This window comes from Strongylocentrotus purpuratus, unplaced genomic scaffold (assembly GCF_000002235.5).
Source record: "Strongylocentrotus purpuratus isolate Spur 01 unplaced genomic scaffold, Spur_5.0 spur5_scaffold_1, whole genome shotgun sequence".
NCBI classification, from domain to species: domain Eukaryota; kingdom Metazoa; phylum Echinodermata; class Echinoidea; order Camarodonta; family Strongylocentrotidae; genus Strongylocentrotus; species Strongylocentrotus purpuratus.
The window spans coordinates 14,944,237-14,962,496 of NW_022145594.1; the positions used below are offsets into that span (position 1 = coordinate 14,944,237).

The window sequence follows — 18,260 nt, forward strand, 5'->3', positions numbered from 1 at the left end:
CATTTTTAGGTGTAACGATTGACAAAAAACTTTCTTGGAAAATCGAATCGACAACATTTGTTAAATTATTTCCGGAAATATTGGTATTATTTACAAAGTGAAGACATGTCTTCTTCTTAATTCCTTAATTATGCTTTATAGTTATTTGATACTCCCATACTTGAATTATGGTCTCTTAGTTTGAGGTAACACACATTAAACGTCATTAAATAAGGTGTTTTTGTTACCAAAGAAGATCATTCGTATTAACCCCCCCCCCCTCCCCCCTTCCGCTCTCATATATACTCTTTATTAATATTTAAAAAAAAAAGATAGGTAAAAGACCTATATTTGTTTTCAACTAGGTCATTTCATGTAAAATTATACAAATAATATGTTGCCATCTGTTTTTCAAGAAATGTTTTTTTTCGTAATAGTTTAGTTCATATTTACCCAACAATTCATTCGAACGATTTATGACCGTGTTCTTCTATCTTTGTCATGTAAAGCAATGTCTTGTCCCTTTCTTTCTCTTCTCTGTTGGCATCCTTCCTTTCCTTCCCCTGTTTTGTAGTTTCTTTTGTAGATCTTTTAATTGAATTACTCATTATTCCTAAGTATCATTTGAAGTCAGGCGCGTACGCAGGGGGGGGGGGGGGGAGTTTGGGGGTTTAACCCCCCCTAAACTTTTCTCATGTGTGTGTTTTTGGGGACCCCCCCCCCCTTTTGTTTTTCTTTTTCTAATAACAAAATAAAAAATGTAAGAAATAAATAATAATAAATAAATTGTGGTAATGGGTGGCCCAAAAAAGCTGTCCTTACCCCCCCCCCCTCCCCGCTTATTAAGCGGCTGGCTGATTCGTTGCGACATTTTTGGCGTGATTTTCAAATTTGAGAACCTATTTGGACCCCCCCCCCCCCCCGACCACCTCAAAAAATGCATGCGTACGCACCTGTTTGAAGTGTTCACACTTTGTAATGCTGCGTTTGAAACATGAATGAATTCAATTTAGTTTAATTGTAATGCGCTCGGTTCACTCGTACACCCATCGTAGGAAACTCGATATTGCGTGGTAGATCACTCATGCAAATATAATTACAAAATTGTAAATTTTAAGTGAGTTCACGTGAGTTTACGCGAGTTCATGCTCACGCCAGCTTGCACAAAATCGAGGCCTCAACTCGTCTAAGTGGGAGCCCTGCTTAAGTCCATTGTCAACGACATGCAGGCCAGGGTGGAATTATATGACTCGGTAAAAAGATGATCTACATATATATTACGTCCCCCCCCCCCCCCCCCCCCCCCCCGATGACGAATTGAAATCTAGTTTGTGTTATGTTTGCTTAACAAAGAACTTTCTTCTTTAAAGGGATCCGGTAACTTTGTCTCAGATTCTGAAATAACATTCTGGATTTAGCTCATGATGCAATGATAATTATAAACCTTTAGGTCAGTCAGGAACCCCATGACTTTTACAAGCCGATTGTCTGTCTGGTTATCAAGATATTTATGATTGGAATTACAAATTTTGAAAACCGTTCGCCTGACGGTTTTCGTAACACCCCAATAAACAGAACACCAAAAAGTAACCTCTTTTGGGAGTGTATTTTAAGTGATTTTAAAGTATAGTGCCTTTTGAACTAGATTTAAACGTTATCGACACGTGCCTTCATTTAAACAAAAAGGTACTTCTGTTCACGTTTTCATCTTACCTAAAAACCACCACTTTATCACGCGACTGGAGTAACGTGATTCCACTTACCTCTGTAAATCAAGTGTTTATGACCAAATAACCACTTGACCAAGCAACGAGTTTTTTGTCAGTTAACCGATGGTGGCAATAAATACGTAATTTTTTGGTCTTGTAAGCACCTTTATTGATTGGTTTCACAGGTTATCCAAGGTTGATGGTAATAATCACGTTACTTACACCGGCTAATCGTCTTATTGTTCTGTCCGTGAATCTCTGGTTATATTCAACTAGTAATTCTGAGGTGTCTTACACACCTCTTTAAAAGGTTTCAAAGTTACCATAAATTTCTTGGTTATAATCACGTGGCTCAAGCTGATAACTAATCTAAGCTGTGAAAACGTGATATGTAGGTGTGAAAATTAGTAATTATTAAGTGTTTTAAAACACCTTTTTAAATGGTAGTCAAAGTTGCCATAAGTTCCGCGGTGATGATCTCGTGACTCAAACGGATTATTGATCTAAGCTGGTCATACGTGACTTTTAGGTGTGAAAAATTAGTCATTATTAGGTGTCTTAAAACACCTATTTAAATGGTTTCAAAGATACCATAACTTTCTTGGTGATGATCACGTAGTTAAAACTGATTACTAATCTAAGCTGTGAATCCGTGACTTTTAGGTGTGAACAAATAGTCATTATAAGGTGTCTTAAAATACCTATTTAAATGGAAGTCAAAGTTGCCATAAGTTCCGCGGTGATGATCTCGTGACTCAAACGGATTATTAATCTAAGCTGGGCATACGTGACTTTTAGGTGTGAAAAATTAGTCATGATTAGGTGTCTTAAAACACCTATTTAAATCGTAGTCAAAGTTGCCAGCAGTTCCGCGGTGATGATCGCGTGACTCAAACGGATTATTAATATAAGCTGGGTATTCCGTGTTTTCCATGTGTGAACATGAGTTATTCTTGGGTGTCTTGATGGTTTCACAGTTACCATTTAAGTTCCGTGGTGATAATCCCGTGACTGTTGGCATATTTCTATTTTCACCAGTTGATAACTGACTGTTGGCATATTTTCATTGCACCAGTTGATAACTGGAGTGTGCATATTTCCAGTTGCACCAGTTGATGCCTGAGCGTTGGCATATTTCGAGTTGACCCAGCTGACACCAATTCATTTGCATATTGAATATGGGGTGCGTGCAGATCTATGTTTTTTTTTAAACAATTTATCTGAATTTACAGCATATTTCTTAATTACTGATGATTTAGTTATATCCAATTCTTTTCGAAAATACTACAAATATAAATTACCAGTTATTAGGACATTTCGCTACTTCGTATAAATAGTTATGCATGAATAAGGGAAACAATAACTGTGAACTAAAATAATTTCAATAAAGTACAAGTATACGAAAATTTTTCGATTAATTCAATTATGTAAGTCTACTTATTACCAATGCCCTTACATTCGAAATACAGACGTACCAGTATTGAAGTATTGTTGCTGTTCAACTGGTTGGAAGTTTTACCAAATGGTTCTAATGGCTCAGCTAGACCAGTTGAATTATAACTGGCCTGGATCAACTGAATCATTTAGCCCATTTCAATTTCCAGGGTTACCAGATGGCATTAAATGGTTCATCAACTGGACCAGTTGCAACTAGCTTTCTCTTCTGGGATGTTTGCACCCCCCCCCCCCCCCCCCCCCCCCCCCCCCCCATCCAACCCCCTCTTATCCCAAACTGCTTCCGGCGCGCTTGGATCCAAGACACGATGTTCAGAAACGGGATGAGAACGTCATTATTTTGGTTCATTTATTGTGTAACATTTGCGTAATTATTGGGTTGAACGCGAGTTACAGTAACATACTTCCTCTTCGACGTAAATTTCACGTGAATAAAGAACATGATTCATCTCAAGTCAGCCTCGTAATATTCACGTGAATTTCACGCAGATATTTTGACTAAAACTATCACTAACGCTTCACGTGTTTCTGTGACGCGATAATTTTGTTTATGAAGATGTAATTTCATAACCAAACAAACACAGGAGTATTAGGTTTACAAACCATGGTCTCCAAGGTAGGGATAATCACGTTATTATAATAGTGATATTGCAGTGACAATTGCGTGATTTAGTGAACGTGTGTTTCAAGTTACCTAAAGCAATAAACGTATTAACACATTTACGTAAATATCCGGTGTTTGAAGAACGTAACTCTCCTCAAGTCGATACCTTGATATTGACGTGATTTTCACGTGATTTTGTTTATTGGGACTACATTCTATTGGGGAAAACGAGCATCGTAAAACCGGTCACTCAAAGATTTTTACTTTTTTGAGGCACTTCTTGATCATTTTGAAGCGCAATTTTGTTAGGGCTTCAATATTACACCATATCACAGACACTGATAACACATAGGGCCGTGTATCTCAGATTTAACATTGTTAAACGATCCCTTTAATATCGACAGACGTTTTGTTATTTTCGTGGACGTAGTGTAACATTTTACATAATGGGTGCGTTTATATCATGTGCAACATCTTTTTCTTTTTTTTGGTAAAATGAATTTAGTGATAAATATATACTTTTGAACAAATCAAACAATCATACACAATCAATTGAAATAACATCATAGCATCTTAACATAGTTCAAATAAAACATGTTTCGTTTTCTTGTATAACAGTGTTTTCAAAAATGTATAGCTTTTTGTTTTACATTTCCTTTCGATCTTTAATCGATTGTGGATTAGTCTTTTGAAAATACAAAGAATAGAGACTTCATGAAACATGAGTTTGCGATTTTCTGCTTGCAAAATTGTTAAATAAACTGCGTATTTTGCATATATAATAAGAAAATTTAAAATTTTAAATATTTTGTTTTTCAAGTTATAACCTTCGATTAAAACGAACTTGTCAAAAGAAAAATTAACATTACACAGTTTTCGAATTATGTCTCCAAATTTTAACCAAAACAATCTTGTGTGCTTGCATTTTAGAAATAAATGGAGATTGTCGTGTAACTGAATATCATATAAACATAAGGGATCGTTACACAATTTCCATTTGAATAAATTATACCTATTTGGTAATAAGTTGTGTAATAACTTAAAATTGAATTCTTATATTTTGTTTTCTTTCATAGCTTGTAAATTAAATGACCATATTACCATATCCGTGTATTTCACTTAACCCTTACTGTAGTGGGGGGGGGGGGGGGCCTCCACATTTTCGGGGATCGCGCCGATATGTATATATTCATGTACAAGCAGAAATGTGATGTATTCCAGAACAAAATAATACATTAGAAATAAAACAATAAATATATTAAGAAATAAAAAACAATAAAATACATAATAATATAAATAGTTGAAAATCGCATCAAATTTGCATGAATTATCATTATTATTTACATCAAATAACTATTTCGTGTTAGAAAAGAAGTTTTATATGAATAATGAGTTTCAACATTACAAAAGTGGATTCTGACAATTTTTGAAATGATTCTAGTTCCCTATATATATTTCCAGATTTGATATTCATGAATGTATATTCATAATTTATGCAAATTAACCTATGCATTTTCAAATATCATAACAAATATTGAAACCTCATGAATTAGAGATGAAGGAAACATTTATTCAATACATTTTCAAGATTCTTCATAAGCCTACGGACAAATATGTAGAGTTTTCTGTAAAATGCATAAAATTAGCATTTTCATTACTAATTAGACTATAACGACACACATTTGCATATTAGGAAAAAAACTAATGATACCATCTTGTTCCTTATGTAAATATCTACAAACATGCACATTTTCGCGTTCATCGGACATTCGACGGCCGAGATCATAGGGGGGGGGGGGGGGGGGGCTCCCACCCCCCCCCCCCCCAGTCAGAGAGTGCTCGAAATAGCCCAGTACAGTAAGGGTTAAACAGAATGTTCCATAGATCGCTGTGAATGGAGCCTACCATAAAAAAAATGTTTTTGAATTATACTGAAGTTGCTTTATAATGACAAATACAATAGTGGATACTGTGTTTAACAATAATTTTTGTTTTATGCAGATGATTTTCGAGAATATATATTATAGAAACGTATGTATAGATCTGTCTTTCATCCCAATATATTCCAAACGTAATCGAAAATCAGTACTGCTTAAGACTAAGACGGGGGCTCACTCTGCGCATGCGTTATAACATATGTTGCTTGAGCTTTGCAGGTACTTCCTTTCACCAAGGGTCTCCGACATAAAAGAATCATATATTTGCACTCAACTAAATTTTACATCATTTAAAAATGATGTAATTATTTCGATAATCATAGACAAAATATTTAAATGTTACATGTATCATGAAGAAAAAAAGGTTTTCCAATGATAAGGTATTATGTATTTATAGGCCTACCCGGAATATATAATTGCAAGCATATGTAAGGCGTGTGTTATACACAATGGCGTCATTGGCATTAGAGTTGGTCCTGTTTGTTTTACTTTCCTTTGTCAAAGCAGGTATTTGATCTTTATTATACCTTCCTTTCTAGACTAACCGACTGCGAAAATAAAATCATATTTTCGGACCCATACACATTTGTGTATTTTTTACTTTTAAATCGATATTTGTCAGTGCGTTTCTGACTAATCTACGACGACACCACTTAACTTTGATTATGACTATAAGCGATTCATGAGTGCACTGGTATGTTCTTTCTTTCGTGATTCCCGAGCGTTGCAAAATTATTGAAATTCTACTAAGGGCTAAAGTAAACTCTGTTTGTAACAAACTCCGTTTGTAACAAAGACATGTAGATGTTTCGTGGTCCAGCGAATAAGGCTCGAGGCTGTGAACCGCAAGGTACGCATTCGAATCTTTACCACATCACTCACGTCCTTTGGCAATACATTAATCCACATTTGTCCAAACTTTACCCTGTACCTGACAGGAATATATTCATTACAATGCCACAGCGGCGTACAAATGAATATCATTGTTATAACTATTAATATCATTATTATTAGTATTGTAATTACTATTATTAATATTGTTGGTGGTGGTGGTGGTGGTGGTGGTGGTGGTGGTAGTGGTGTTGGTCGTGGTGGGGTTTGTGGTACTGTTATCTTCATTTATTATTACCACCATCCTTAGCATTAGGTTAATTTTAGAGCCATCAGTTTAATGGCTCTGATAAGGACTATCCATCCGTTTTATCATTATATTATTGATATATAAATCTTTGATTCTGCTGTGTTGTGTTATTGATTCAAATAAATTATCAATCGTCCATTTCTCTCTTTCAGAAACAAATGGACAGATCATACCTCTTCCGGTAGAACTTCACGCCACTATAGACTTACCATGCAGATGCAATATCTGTCCAGAATCAACCACTGGAGTTCAATGGTACAGAAGCAGTAACTCAGATGCCTTCATTAAGGATGGAAAAGCCCTTGTGTGGTGGTCTGGGAGAACTGGCAGTTCACATGGATATGGAATCAAAGAAGACTTCTCCATGACTATATACAATCTAACCGTCCAACACGACCAACAATTGTACAGATGTATTGTTAATTCAGTGGGTGGTGCTGATGAGTGTACACATTATGTTAAACTGGGAATATATGGTAAGCATCATTCATTGTTATTTTTTTCAATTTGGTGTTTGATTATAATTTTACTGCCGGAAGACCAAGCAAATATTGAACACTAACAAAAATAGAAGAAGACTGCATATTACAAATATTTATTGGATTAATCAACGTGCTCTCAAAACATGTTGAAACTCAAATTGAGGTTTTTACACATAAACGGCGACCCAATTGATGAAATATAAATCAATATTAAATAATAATAGTCTTGAATTATCCAACTAACGTAATTATATAATTTTCATGAACGAAAAGTGTTTTTTCAAATTTTCGTTTATCGTTTGTTGATGACCAATTCCCAGAGAACTAAAAACGTTTGTGTATATATACCATGTTAAAGTTCCTAAGGGAATTCGTCTCCTAAGATCTGCAGAAAGTAGTGTTTTCATTGGGTCAGTTCGAAATTCCCCCAAAAGTAGTGCTTAAAGATCAATTCCGCTTAAATGTCCTATGTCCCATTTGCAGACCAAAACAAGGAAAAGGCTAAATTCCAATAGCATTTGAAAGATATAATAATACTTATTCAGAACTACCCCTCAAAACAGAAAGGCTTGACAATATATTTTTGTTCTGCGCAAGGATTCAATCAGTTGAATGTGGCTTTTACCAGAAGTGGGTTATTGATGTGGACAAATGCTCATGTACCCTTTACAGCTCATTTTATGGATGTTATTACCAAAGAAGAAAAAAAGAAGTCAGTCACTCCCTAAAAAGTGTCTGACAGAGAAGTAAAGAAAGTCAACGGGTTTACTTCCATGCAATGAATACTAGGTAAATACTAACGTTAAATTTAACAAAAAGGACATACGTGACATATACATAATTCATGCAAAGTTCTACAGAATGTGATGTTTGCTGCAAAGGGATACAATAACTTTAATGAATAAATGACATGGTAAAAAAAAAAAATCCATGGCAAGGGATTAACCAGCTAAGATTTATATGCAAAGAAAGATGATTCTTGGGTAGTTATTTTTCAGAATTTCTGTTCGCAATGTAATATGTATCTGCATACTTTATAAATATACTTAAACCAAAGCATACGATATTAACCACCTGTAAAAAGAGAATATGCTTGCCAGAAAATGCCACGCATATTGTTTCCCTTTAACATTCTTTCCTATATATATGTATTTATATATATATATATATATATATATATATATATGTATACACATGTATTGTATGTTTGTGAATATACAAACGTTTACATACATATAAATATTGGGTTGTTTTCTTCCAGCAAAACCGGATAGATTTGATGAATAAGCAGAGCCAAATATGTGTAATAAAAAAATATAGATTTTTTTTAAAGATTAACCTGAATGGTTGCAATCTCTTCATTTGAACAAAATTAATGATCAGATGCTGAGCTTACCGGGAAACTTTATAAGGTAAATTCCACAAGAAAATAATGGGGGGGGGGGGAGGGGCAAAGTGCAGTGAACATATGTACCTTCTGGCCAATTTTTTCTCATGACAGTTTATTGTAGTTATGTAAACTTCGGATTCCGATCTCAGGTTTAGTATGAAAAATATGATTATCACGTCGCGAATCTTTTAGCGTAAAATTACGTCATGACTTAATATATTGTCATTATTGTCATAAAATACTAAAACATTACAAACTTAATGAGATTTTTTTTTTTTTTTTTATGTTTACGGCTTTACGTACAGTTTAGAAGGCACATATTACTCTCTTCCGTTTGTATGGAAAAAACAAATGGCTAATAAAGCAGTGTACATGAGACATGTATATTGAGATGTTTCTGTGTCATACTTACTAGCAGAAGAAAATTCCAATCCGATGAGAAAGACAAATAACTGCTACATAACTATCGGTCTCTTTTATAATAATGCGGTTCACAAAAACACAGGGAAATAATACTCCAATTGTAGAAGTGAAATGTTTGTCTAAAGTTTGCACTGCACTAATGCATTCAGGCAGCAAACGGTCATAATTATGTTTCCACAATTTTACAATACAGTACACAGATTTTTTTTGTTTAAGTTGGCGCCCTCTAGCTCAAAGAATACTGGTAGGGAAGGGTACGTCTTCACTTTGCTTTAATATCGAAACATGATGCATATTGATATAATTCATATTAACATCTTTGTAAACGTCCTTGAGGAGGTAAAATCGCACTTTGTCAACAAAAAGACAATCAGTTTTCTTTATTTTTTCACTTTGCTTTCTTTTCTGGAAAGACTTTCTAATTTAAACATGATGCGTTTTAATATAATTCAAACTAAAATCGTTTTACATTCACAGTAATAAAGGAAAAAGAATTATTTTTTTGACAAATATTTATGACGAGTCTTGAAACTATATAGGGTATTCTAATCTCCCTAAATATAATTTATTTTCGGGTCTTTAGACACGCTCTTTAATAATTAAAGTAACCCGTGTGTTTCAGCAGCGGTTTCTTATATAGATGCACATCTCTCCTTTGAAGAAAAAACAAAACAAAACAAACAAACAAACAGAACAGAAGAGGAAAACAAAATCGAACAGCCCGTAATAAGTAATAAATGAATAAATTAAATAAAGAATAGATACAAACAAATATTATAAACAAACTTCTTTTTTTAATAATACAAATCAAAATATCAACATAAAAATAAATCAAAAATCAAACAAAATTTTACGCACTGTGTAATCTCAAAAGTTTTGAATAGTCCGAAAATGGTTTCCATACTTGCAATTTTGCACAGAGCTATCCATACACCGTTTTTACTTTGTCACAAGGCGTACATGTATATTAGTAGGTGATCTGCAGCAGACTAGCAGATCACCTCCTGATTTCGTCTGATTTTTATTTTCTTTTTTGTTCAATCCAATCACCATCAATTTTCACTACTATTTCACCTTTGTCAGAAATTCAAAAAAAGTCCATCTCAGTGTCAGTGTGGTCAATTAAAGGGAGTCTGTACTGACGAGACAACGTGTCTGACCCGTGGCCTAACTCGGGACCGATCACGTGCGTGCAACATACGCGAAACCAAAGCGTGAGGAAAACTTCGGTTTGTTTTGCTAACGCTGACCATGTAGAGGTTCAGTCGCTGACTACCGTTAATCAAGTCCATTCGTTTACGTGCAGCTGTCCAAAAGAAGAGGTAGATGGCGTTAACCAGTATTTACCAAGCTACACGGCCTTTAACTGTGACATTATCCAAGCTCCATTTTGTAAATTCACATTATCAATCGTATCTGAATAACAGCTATTAAAACTTTACCAAATTCAGAGTAGAGCGTGTACAAAACGCAGAAATACGTTTTCATTATCTCGCTCGAATCTGATTTCTGACACATCTCTTACCAAATTGTATTGCATTCCGTGCACTCTCATTTTTTTTAAAGAATGATAATATATGCTTATGTTTAATTTAGTATAGCTCTTAAGCAAGTCCAGAAACCCCTCAATTATACGATGTTGGGTGTCATTTAATCTTACATTTGACGTCATGATATGTACTCCAAATTCAGAATTCTAGATTTCTATCTCTTACATTATATTTGACTACATTTCTGATGGTGTTGTTGATGTCAGACCGTAGGAACGTTATTCCGGGTAAATTTTCTCGCTAATTCCATTGGCCCGTATTCTGAAGTCAGGTTTAACTTTAAACCTAGGTTTATGTCTAGTCTAAGCCTCGCCTAACTCTCAGATTTAAACCTAGGTTTAACATTGCGTTTCTGAAGTCAGGTGTAAGCCTGGTCTAACTTTTGTGGAAATTGTACACATATTTAAACATGGGGTACACCTAGTTTAAGTCTGGCTTAAGTCAGGTCTATTTGTTGGATATTCAGAGAGGAAGAAGACACCATTAAAAGGCATTACGACGAATTATTGCAAATAATGAGACCGGAGAGACCTCTTGAGGAAAGATTTAAAAATCCTTTTACATTCATGGCGACGATGATTTTTTGCATCGCTGCCGTTTTTAAATACCAAACAAACAGCGATTTGCACGAGCAACATCTAGCTGACTTCAACACTAGAGTAGAGACAGACACACATCGCGTGCGGATGAAATTAGGCCTTGCGATTGTATGCCTTCGGCAAGTTTGAACATAAATTTGGATACTTCATTTGCTTATTGAATCTTATGCCTAATTTTTTCTAAATCTTAAGATTGTATATGTTATATAAGATTGTGTGATTTGTATAGTACGACACTCCTTGAAACTAAAAAGTTGCCAAAGTAAATCAACACGTATCACTTTGTTGCAGAGGAAAGCAAATAAAGTAGCCCCATACCTTTAGTTTGACGTTATGCTCACGTAGTTTGAAACTGTGAGTGCAATACACATTTTCGAATTGCGTCCCAACGATGTAAACAAATGCGAGTTAAAATAAAATTATAAGTTTAGATTAGAGTTAAAAGTAAATTAATGTAGAGCTAAATCTATATTGATAAGATAACCACGGATTAATTAAGAGCCAACGAGTGTATAAGCCGGAACTCTAGTAGTGTTTTGGGTAATTCTACAATTTCTGCCCATATTAAATAAAAAATAAAATAGATCTAGATGTCTAGACTAGATCTAGATCTAGTCTAGACTCTAGGCATATGATAATGATTAGGCGCGCCTAGTCTATGATGTCAAAACATCCAGAACATCCTAAAGATGCACCTAGATCTAGATCTAGACTAGACCTAGAGGTCTAAATAAGATTAAAATGACTAAAAGAGAAATGATCAAAAATACCTTCTTGATGCAGAATAACTAGTCCAAAGTCACCATTGGAGCTCACATGGTCGAATTTTAAGCATCTTTTTTAAGGACAATGCAATACGTTTTCTAACCGTGTGTACGAATGAATGCGCGCACGATGGAATGATATGCGCGCACGGTGACCGAGAAGGGGGTCGTGATACCCGGCGTACGTTGATTCGAAAAAAGGATTGCATTGTCCTTTAAAAAACGCCTAAAAATCAACCAAATGAGCTTCAGCAATGTTGACTTTGGACTACGGTAGTTATTCTGCATCAAGAAGATATTTGTGTTCATTTTTAGTTTCTCTTTTAGTCATCTAAATCTTATTTAGAGCATTTGTATGATGTTTGGAAGTTTTGATTAATCTGGACATGCAGAAATTGTAAAAATACCGATTTTGTTATTGATTATTTATTTATTCGTAAAGATCAATTCCACCTCGATTCAGACTTTTTCAGCAGTTTTACAATACATCAAAGGGTAAAACAAAACAAAAAATCACGCCATAACGTTCAACGGTTTCTTTGAAAGAGATTTGTTTGTGTCAGATATTTTTAATTGAAGTTATTAAATTTGCAGCACGAAATCTAGCTATAAAAAAAGCCTATATCAGCTACCCTTGAAGCTGGATGAGCTGTACTGAGCATGTGCAGTAGAAGCAGACTACATCTCCATGGTAGTTAAACATTGGCTTAACTTTAAACCTGGGTTTAAGTTTAGACTAGACTTAAACCCAGGTTTAACTAGACCTGGTTTTCAGAAACTGAAATGATACTTAGACCTGAAGTCTGGCTTAGTTAAACCCGGGTTTAAAGTTAAACCAGGGTTTAACTAAACCTGACTTCAGAATACGGGCCATTGTGTTGTAGTTGAATGTAAACTATTAATTACAGTGAATATTTAAGTTTGATTTCTTACGACGGGATCATAGAGACTTTTTTGTGTAGTTCAGGTGAAAGTCAAAATCCACTTGATGGCCAGAACATGCATAACATGTGTGCGATTTTTAAGCATTTAAATTTATTTTGTATTCATGATACAAACATTTCTTACAGGAGCACATTTAAACTTGGCATTGTAAGTTCCATTGAATATTTCTTCCTGAAGCATCTGTCGTTTTGTGTTTTATGAGTTATTGCATTCGACCTTCTGTGTACGACGCCCATGTGCAAATCCTTGTATTAGGTTTGTGTAAATGAATTATCAGATAAAATACCTACGGCTGGGTAGAAAAGTGCTCGACCGCCATCTCTTGTTATGAAACAACCAATACACTTCCTAGCTGGTATTACTATTATACTATGGTATCCTTAGATGGTTTGTCTGTTAACCCTATCCGGTTTAATTTAATTTAGAATTAAAGGTGAAGATGAAGTTATAAGGTGTACATTGCACAATGTGGCCTTGTCGCCGTTTCCATGTACTGTCCATTTATGCCTCAATGTATACAGGTCCCACCCATATCCAGCACAATAACATGTAGATATTTCCCTTCATTTCGTGTCTCAGTAACTAATCGAACAAATGCACACAGATTCCCTCTAGATGAAATGTATTACCAGTCAAGCATATAATATTATTACACGAAGTTTATGCAAAGTCATCTTCATAGTGCAAACGAGAGTCAAGTCGATTATTCCCACTCTGAGTCAAATGAAGAAGTCAACAAATTTGTATTTTGTAAGTGTGATTGACCATGGTCTTTATTGAGAGTTGATTACCATAATTAACTCGTTTCAATCAAACTGGTCAGCAAAGGAATTATAGTGAAAACATAACAAACAACAATGAATGCAAATCATTACTTCGAGCATTATAATATGTCGAGAGCGATCTGTAAGGAACCAATAGGGGGCCCGGTCGGGCGACACAGTAATATCTCTTGACTAGCCGTAACAATTCTTCCATTCGCCTGGCCATGCGAACGGGCTTCCCCCATCTCTTGCTGGCTTTTTGCACAGACAAGAGGCATGGGTGAGCGAAGATGACTTCCAGCCGGACACCCTGAGCGTTACACACGGCATAAAGCCAGGCAATCTCAGCTTCAACGGACAGGAACCCGCTCACCCCCCCCCCCCTATACCCCAACCAAAAACGTGGTGAGCACAAACGACTTCCCTGGGCAATACTAATTGTATTCCCAGCTTACGGACAAGTCAGGCTCGTAAAATTGTATAAATACGGCAATAAAACAATCCTCTAATAACATCAAATTTTGTCTCCCCTTCCTAACAGACCGCTTGCTCTAGATTTACATTACCACAACAATATATTTCTTGTATAAGCGATTATAGGCGTCCAAATTCGCAAGAATGCCGCCAAACGAGGTGTGACGCAACTCGCCGCCATATATATCGCATTACGTGGTGTTGATACAGGTCACCTCTATGCTTCCACGGATGTAAACTTTCCTATTAGATAAGTTTGATCAAGAGTCTGATCATAATGAGTTAACTGCAATACTGTTAACGGCTGAAGGCAAGTTAAGCCTGGCATTATTACACCAGCAATCCAATTAATATACTATGTGCATTAATATCAATGTACGGAAGTGAACACCTCATATATGGAAGACGAAGAAGCAAAAGAAAACATATTATATTGTCTTAAATATCATCTCAAGACGCCAAAAATATACAGTAACTTTAATCTTGATAACCTAATCGTTAATACTGCACACGAGAAGTTACAATTGATTTGTCATAATTAACCCCATTTAAACATTAGATCTCGATGTTAATCGACATAGAAGCCAAAATTAAGAATAACTAACGAAGCTATCCTTCTGTACGGGAAACAGGACATGGCGATTTTATATTAGCCTAATCATACGAAACTCGAAGGAGAATGTCCGAACCCCGTAATCGTTTTAGCCGCTGGCGTGGATATTGCGTATAGGGTCTGTGCACGGTCTGCGCCAACTCATGGTAGAACCATAGACGTAATAGAAAGAACCATAGACGTCCTTGGTAGAACTGTCGCTTGCGTGGGCGAGTCTACTGCGTGGAGAAAGTTGCTGACGTAATCCCTCGAATCCATCAGACGAAGCCCCGCGTCCCCATCCACGTGACTCGAACTGGGAGGCCGAGGTTTCCTTCCCGCCGTTTTGTTGCAAGAAAATCTGCCCAGTGCACCATTGAGTCCCATACCTGAGGCTCGGTACGCAATCCAGTGGTGAGTGTGAGTGAAGAGGCTGCAAAAAGGGGGAAGAAAACAAGAAACAAACGGCCAGCATTTTGGGTTCCAAACATCCAACACACTGAGATATATTACATTTCCCAAGCCTATTAAATAATAGACGGCTTTTCGTGTTCTTTTTAAAACTAAAAACATCTGAAAAAGTTAGCAATAGGGAAGAAGCAGGGGGGGGGCGAGGTCACGGTAAAAATCAATTGCTCAGCCTACGAACTAACTGTTTGCTAAACCGCGCCCAATAACAAACTTGATCACTTCGGGTAGACCCTTATAATAGCGGCGAAATGACTGAGAGGTCCATCGGCCCATTTTCTTAATCTGCTCTTCAGTAAAACCCTTCATCGCAGCGGAAGTAGCCGCCCCTATACGAAAGGAATGAGATGTGTATGATTGCAAGGATGATTGTAAATGAAGCCCTAAGAAAGATACACACAGACGTAAAACACGAGTAAACCTGTGTCTAGTCAAGGGAGATGTATCAAATTGCCTAAAGAAAGCAGCGCCCTGAGTTGGCCGTATGCGTGTGTACTCAGTCACTGCACGCACTGGGCACATCACAGAACCGCCACATGGCTCCCCCACATGGCTACCCCTACGACAATTGGAAACAATTCCAAAAACCCAATTGAATAATGGGCATCAAGTACCTCCTCGGGCCAACGTGCCTGGGCCCACCGTGACTCAAAATATATGCCAAAGCCGATGCTTCCTGCTGCATCCGTGTAAAATTGAAAGAAATCATTCCGCCTCCAAACGCTGTCCCCGAAGCAAACTGTCCCATTGAAATGCAGTAAAAACTCCCTCCATGCCAAGAGGTCAGCCTTGGCACCTTTTGAAATCCGAATTCTATGGTGGGCCTTGTGCACACCTCTCGTCAAGTCGATTAATCTGCGGAGAAATGCCCTACCAGGACCTATAGCCTTACAGACAAAATTCAGACTGCCCGTAAGAGATTGCAACTGCCTCAATGTCAACTTAGACTTGGACGCGAAATCATCCAGCATGCTTAGCAAGACCCTCAGTTTCTCCTTCGGCACCCGGACCTGCAATTCGGTGGAGTCGATCTCCAATCCCAAGTAGGTAATAACCTGCACTGGGCCCTCCGTCTTCTCGTCAGCAATAGGGATGCCAAATCGATCACACATCGCCCTAGAGCACCGCATCAGGTGGGCACATTCGTCAGCCGCCCTGCCCACGAAAAAGAAATCGTCGAGATAATGAAGGATGCCCTGTGATGACGCAATGCGTCGACAGCAGGCCTGTAAGAAGGAACTAAACCTCTCAAAAACTGCACAGGAAACCGAACAACCCATCGGCATACACCGGTCGAAGTAGAACTGACCGTCGAAACACATACCAAGGAGGTCAAAATCAGCTGGATTCACAGGCAACAATCGAAATGCTGATTTGATATCTGATTTCCCCATGAAGGCATTACGGCCGAGCGCGACCACTAACTTGACCGCCTCGTCAAAGTCCGAATATCTGACAGTGAACTCCTCCCGATCTATGCAATCATTGACTGACGAGCCTTTAGGCGAAGATAAATGATGGATGAGCCGATATTCACCCTCTATGCGCTTTGGCACTAAACCTATAGGGGAGCAACGAAAATTATCGAAGGGGGGTGCAGAAAACGGGCCTACAATTCTCCCTAGCTGTACTTCTTTTTCGATTTTTCTCCGAACAATCTGGGGGTATTCATAAGCTGATTTCAAATTCCTAGCAGACATTGGCACGCGCTCCCCAGAGAACCCAAGCGAAAACCCATTCTTAAAACCCTCAATCAACTTTTCTCCTTCTGTATGCTTATCATAGGTGCGAAGGAAAGGCAACATGCGAACTAACTTAATTGGAGTCGGCGCTAAAACTCTACTTGCTGGCGGACGTTTGCCCTTTATTGCAGGCAAACTCCCCATGGGAGGCAGCTTCGCATTTAATGCATTTATGCAAGTATTGGCAGCTTTTCCCTTTAACACATTTTCCGGCTGCATTAAAGGCAAAGCAGAAGCCTGGCCTAGATTGACGGCGGCTAGGGGCCGAACCCGCTCCTCGGCGCTGACCCGAGCTCCATCCACCCCGAAAGGCTGGCTGCCGCTGTCGCTGTTGACTTCCTTGGGGGAGCCAGGCAGGGCCGGAGAACGGGCCAGCCCCGTAACCGCGAAAGGGCTGCGCCGTTGCCACTAGCAACCATAGCTCCGTGTCGACTGATCCCCACGACGCTTCAGGCCGAGTGGCTTGGCGCAACCGAAACTGAATATCGTACTCGCGCCAATTGTAGTTGGACGCCGCAGCCGTCCTCACTATATTCATGTATTTAAGCAGCTCTCGCGACCGCGAACCATGCCTCTCTGTGTAAATTGACACAAAGGTCAACATCGCGCTCGTCCACTGCTCAATCGAGCGGATTAATATTGGTCGAGATTGAGGGCGGAGGTGAAACCCCCCGTTTGACTGATCAAAGGCAAGTGTAAGATCGTTTGACGTGTGGTACCCTTCTTTGAGCATATGCCCCAGCTCGATAAATTCCCCCTTCCAAATTCGCTCGCGCAAAGCTTAGCTCCTCACTAATGCCTTGCCGCATGTATGGCAGGCCTGGCTGGGGGAGATGGGGAGTGGTATTTAAAACAGGAGGGGAAGAAGCCTCCGTTGGAGGGGCGGTAAACGGTTCAATCGCGCCCATTTCCACCCGACCTTTTAATTGCGCGTTTTCTAAACACAGCGGCCACGACTCACCGGGTAGAATTCTGCCTTCCCCGTCGGTACGGACCCCAGGTAGACAGCCTCTGCTCGCACTCCCATCGCCGACACCCATCACCGTAGTAGGGGTTGGCCTGATTAAGCCGGCCGTTGACGCTGAATCCCCCTCGTCGTGCTCTTCGAATGCCCCTGCGACCTCAATAGGCTGCGGCCCCTTGCTGCACCGGATAGCTGAGGAGCATCAACCTGTGCCACTTCGGCGCCCTGCCTCACACGGCTTGCTGGCCTCTGCCTGGATTTGGGCATGGTTGGTGACG

The 18,260-nt window shown here is 38.3% G+C and overlaps 1 protein-coding gene across 1 annotated transcript; it reads right to left on the reverse strand.

The window, feature by feature from the left end:
* Positions 1-14,917: 14,917 nt before the first annotated feature.
* Positions 14,918-18,058, reverse strand: LOC115921248. Its single transcript, XM_030978539.1, has 3 exons — positions 17,980-18,058; positions 15,891-16,837; positions 14,918-15,241 (listed from the first exon to the last, which is right to left on the reverse strand). Exons 1-3 carry the CDS (start codon positions 18,056-18,058, stop codon positions 14,918-14,920), a joined length of 1,350 nt encoding a protein of 449 aa, XP_030834399.1.
* Positions 18,059-18,260: the final 202 nt, after the last annotated feature.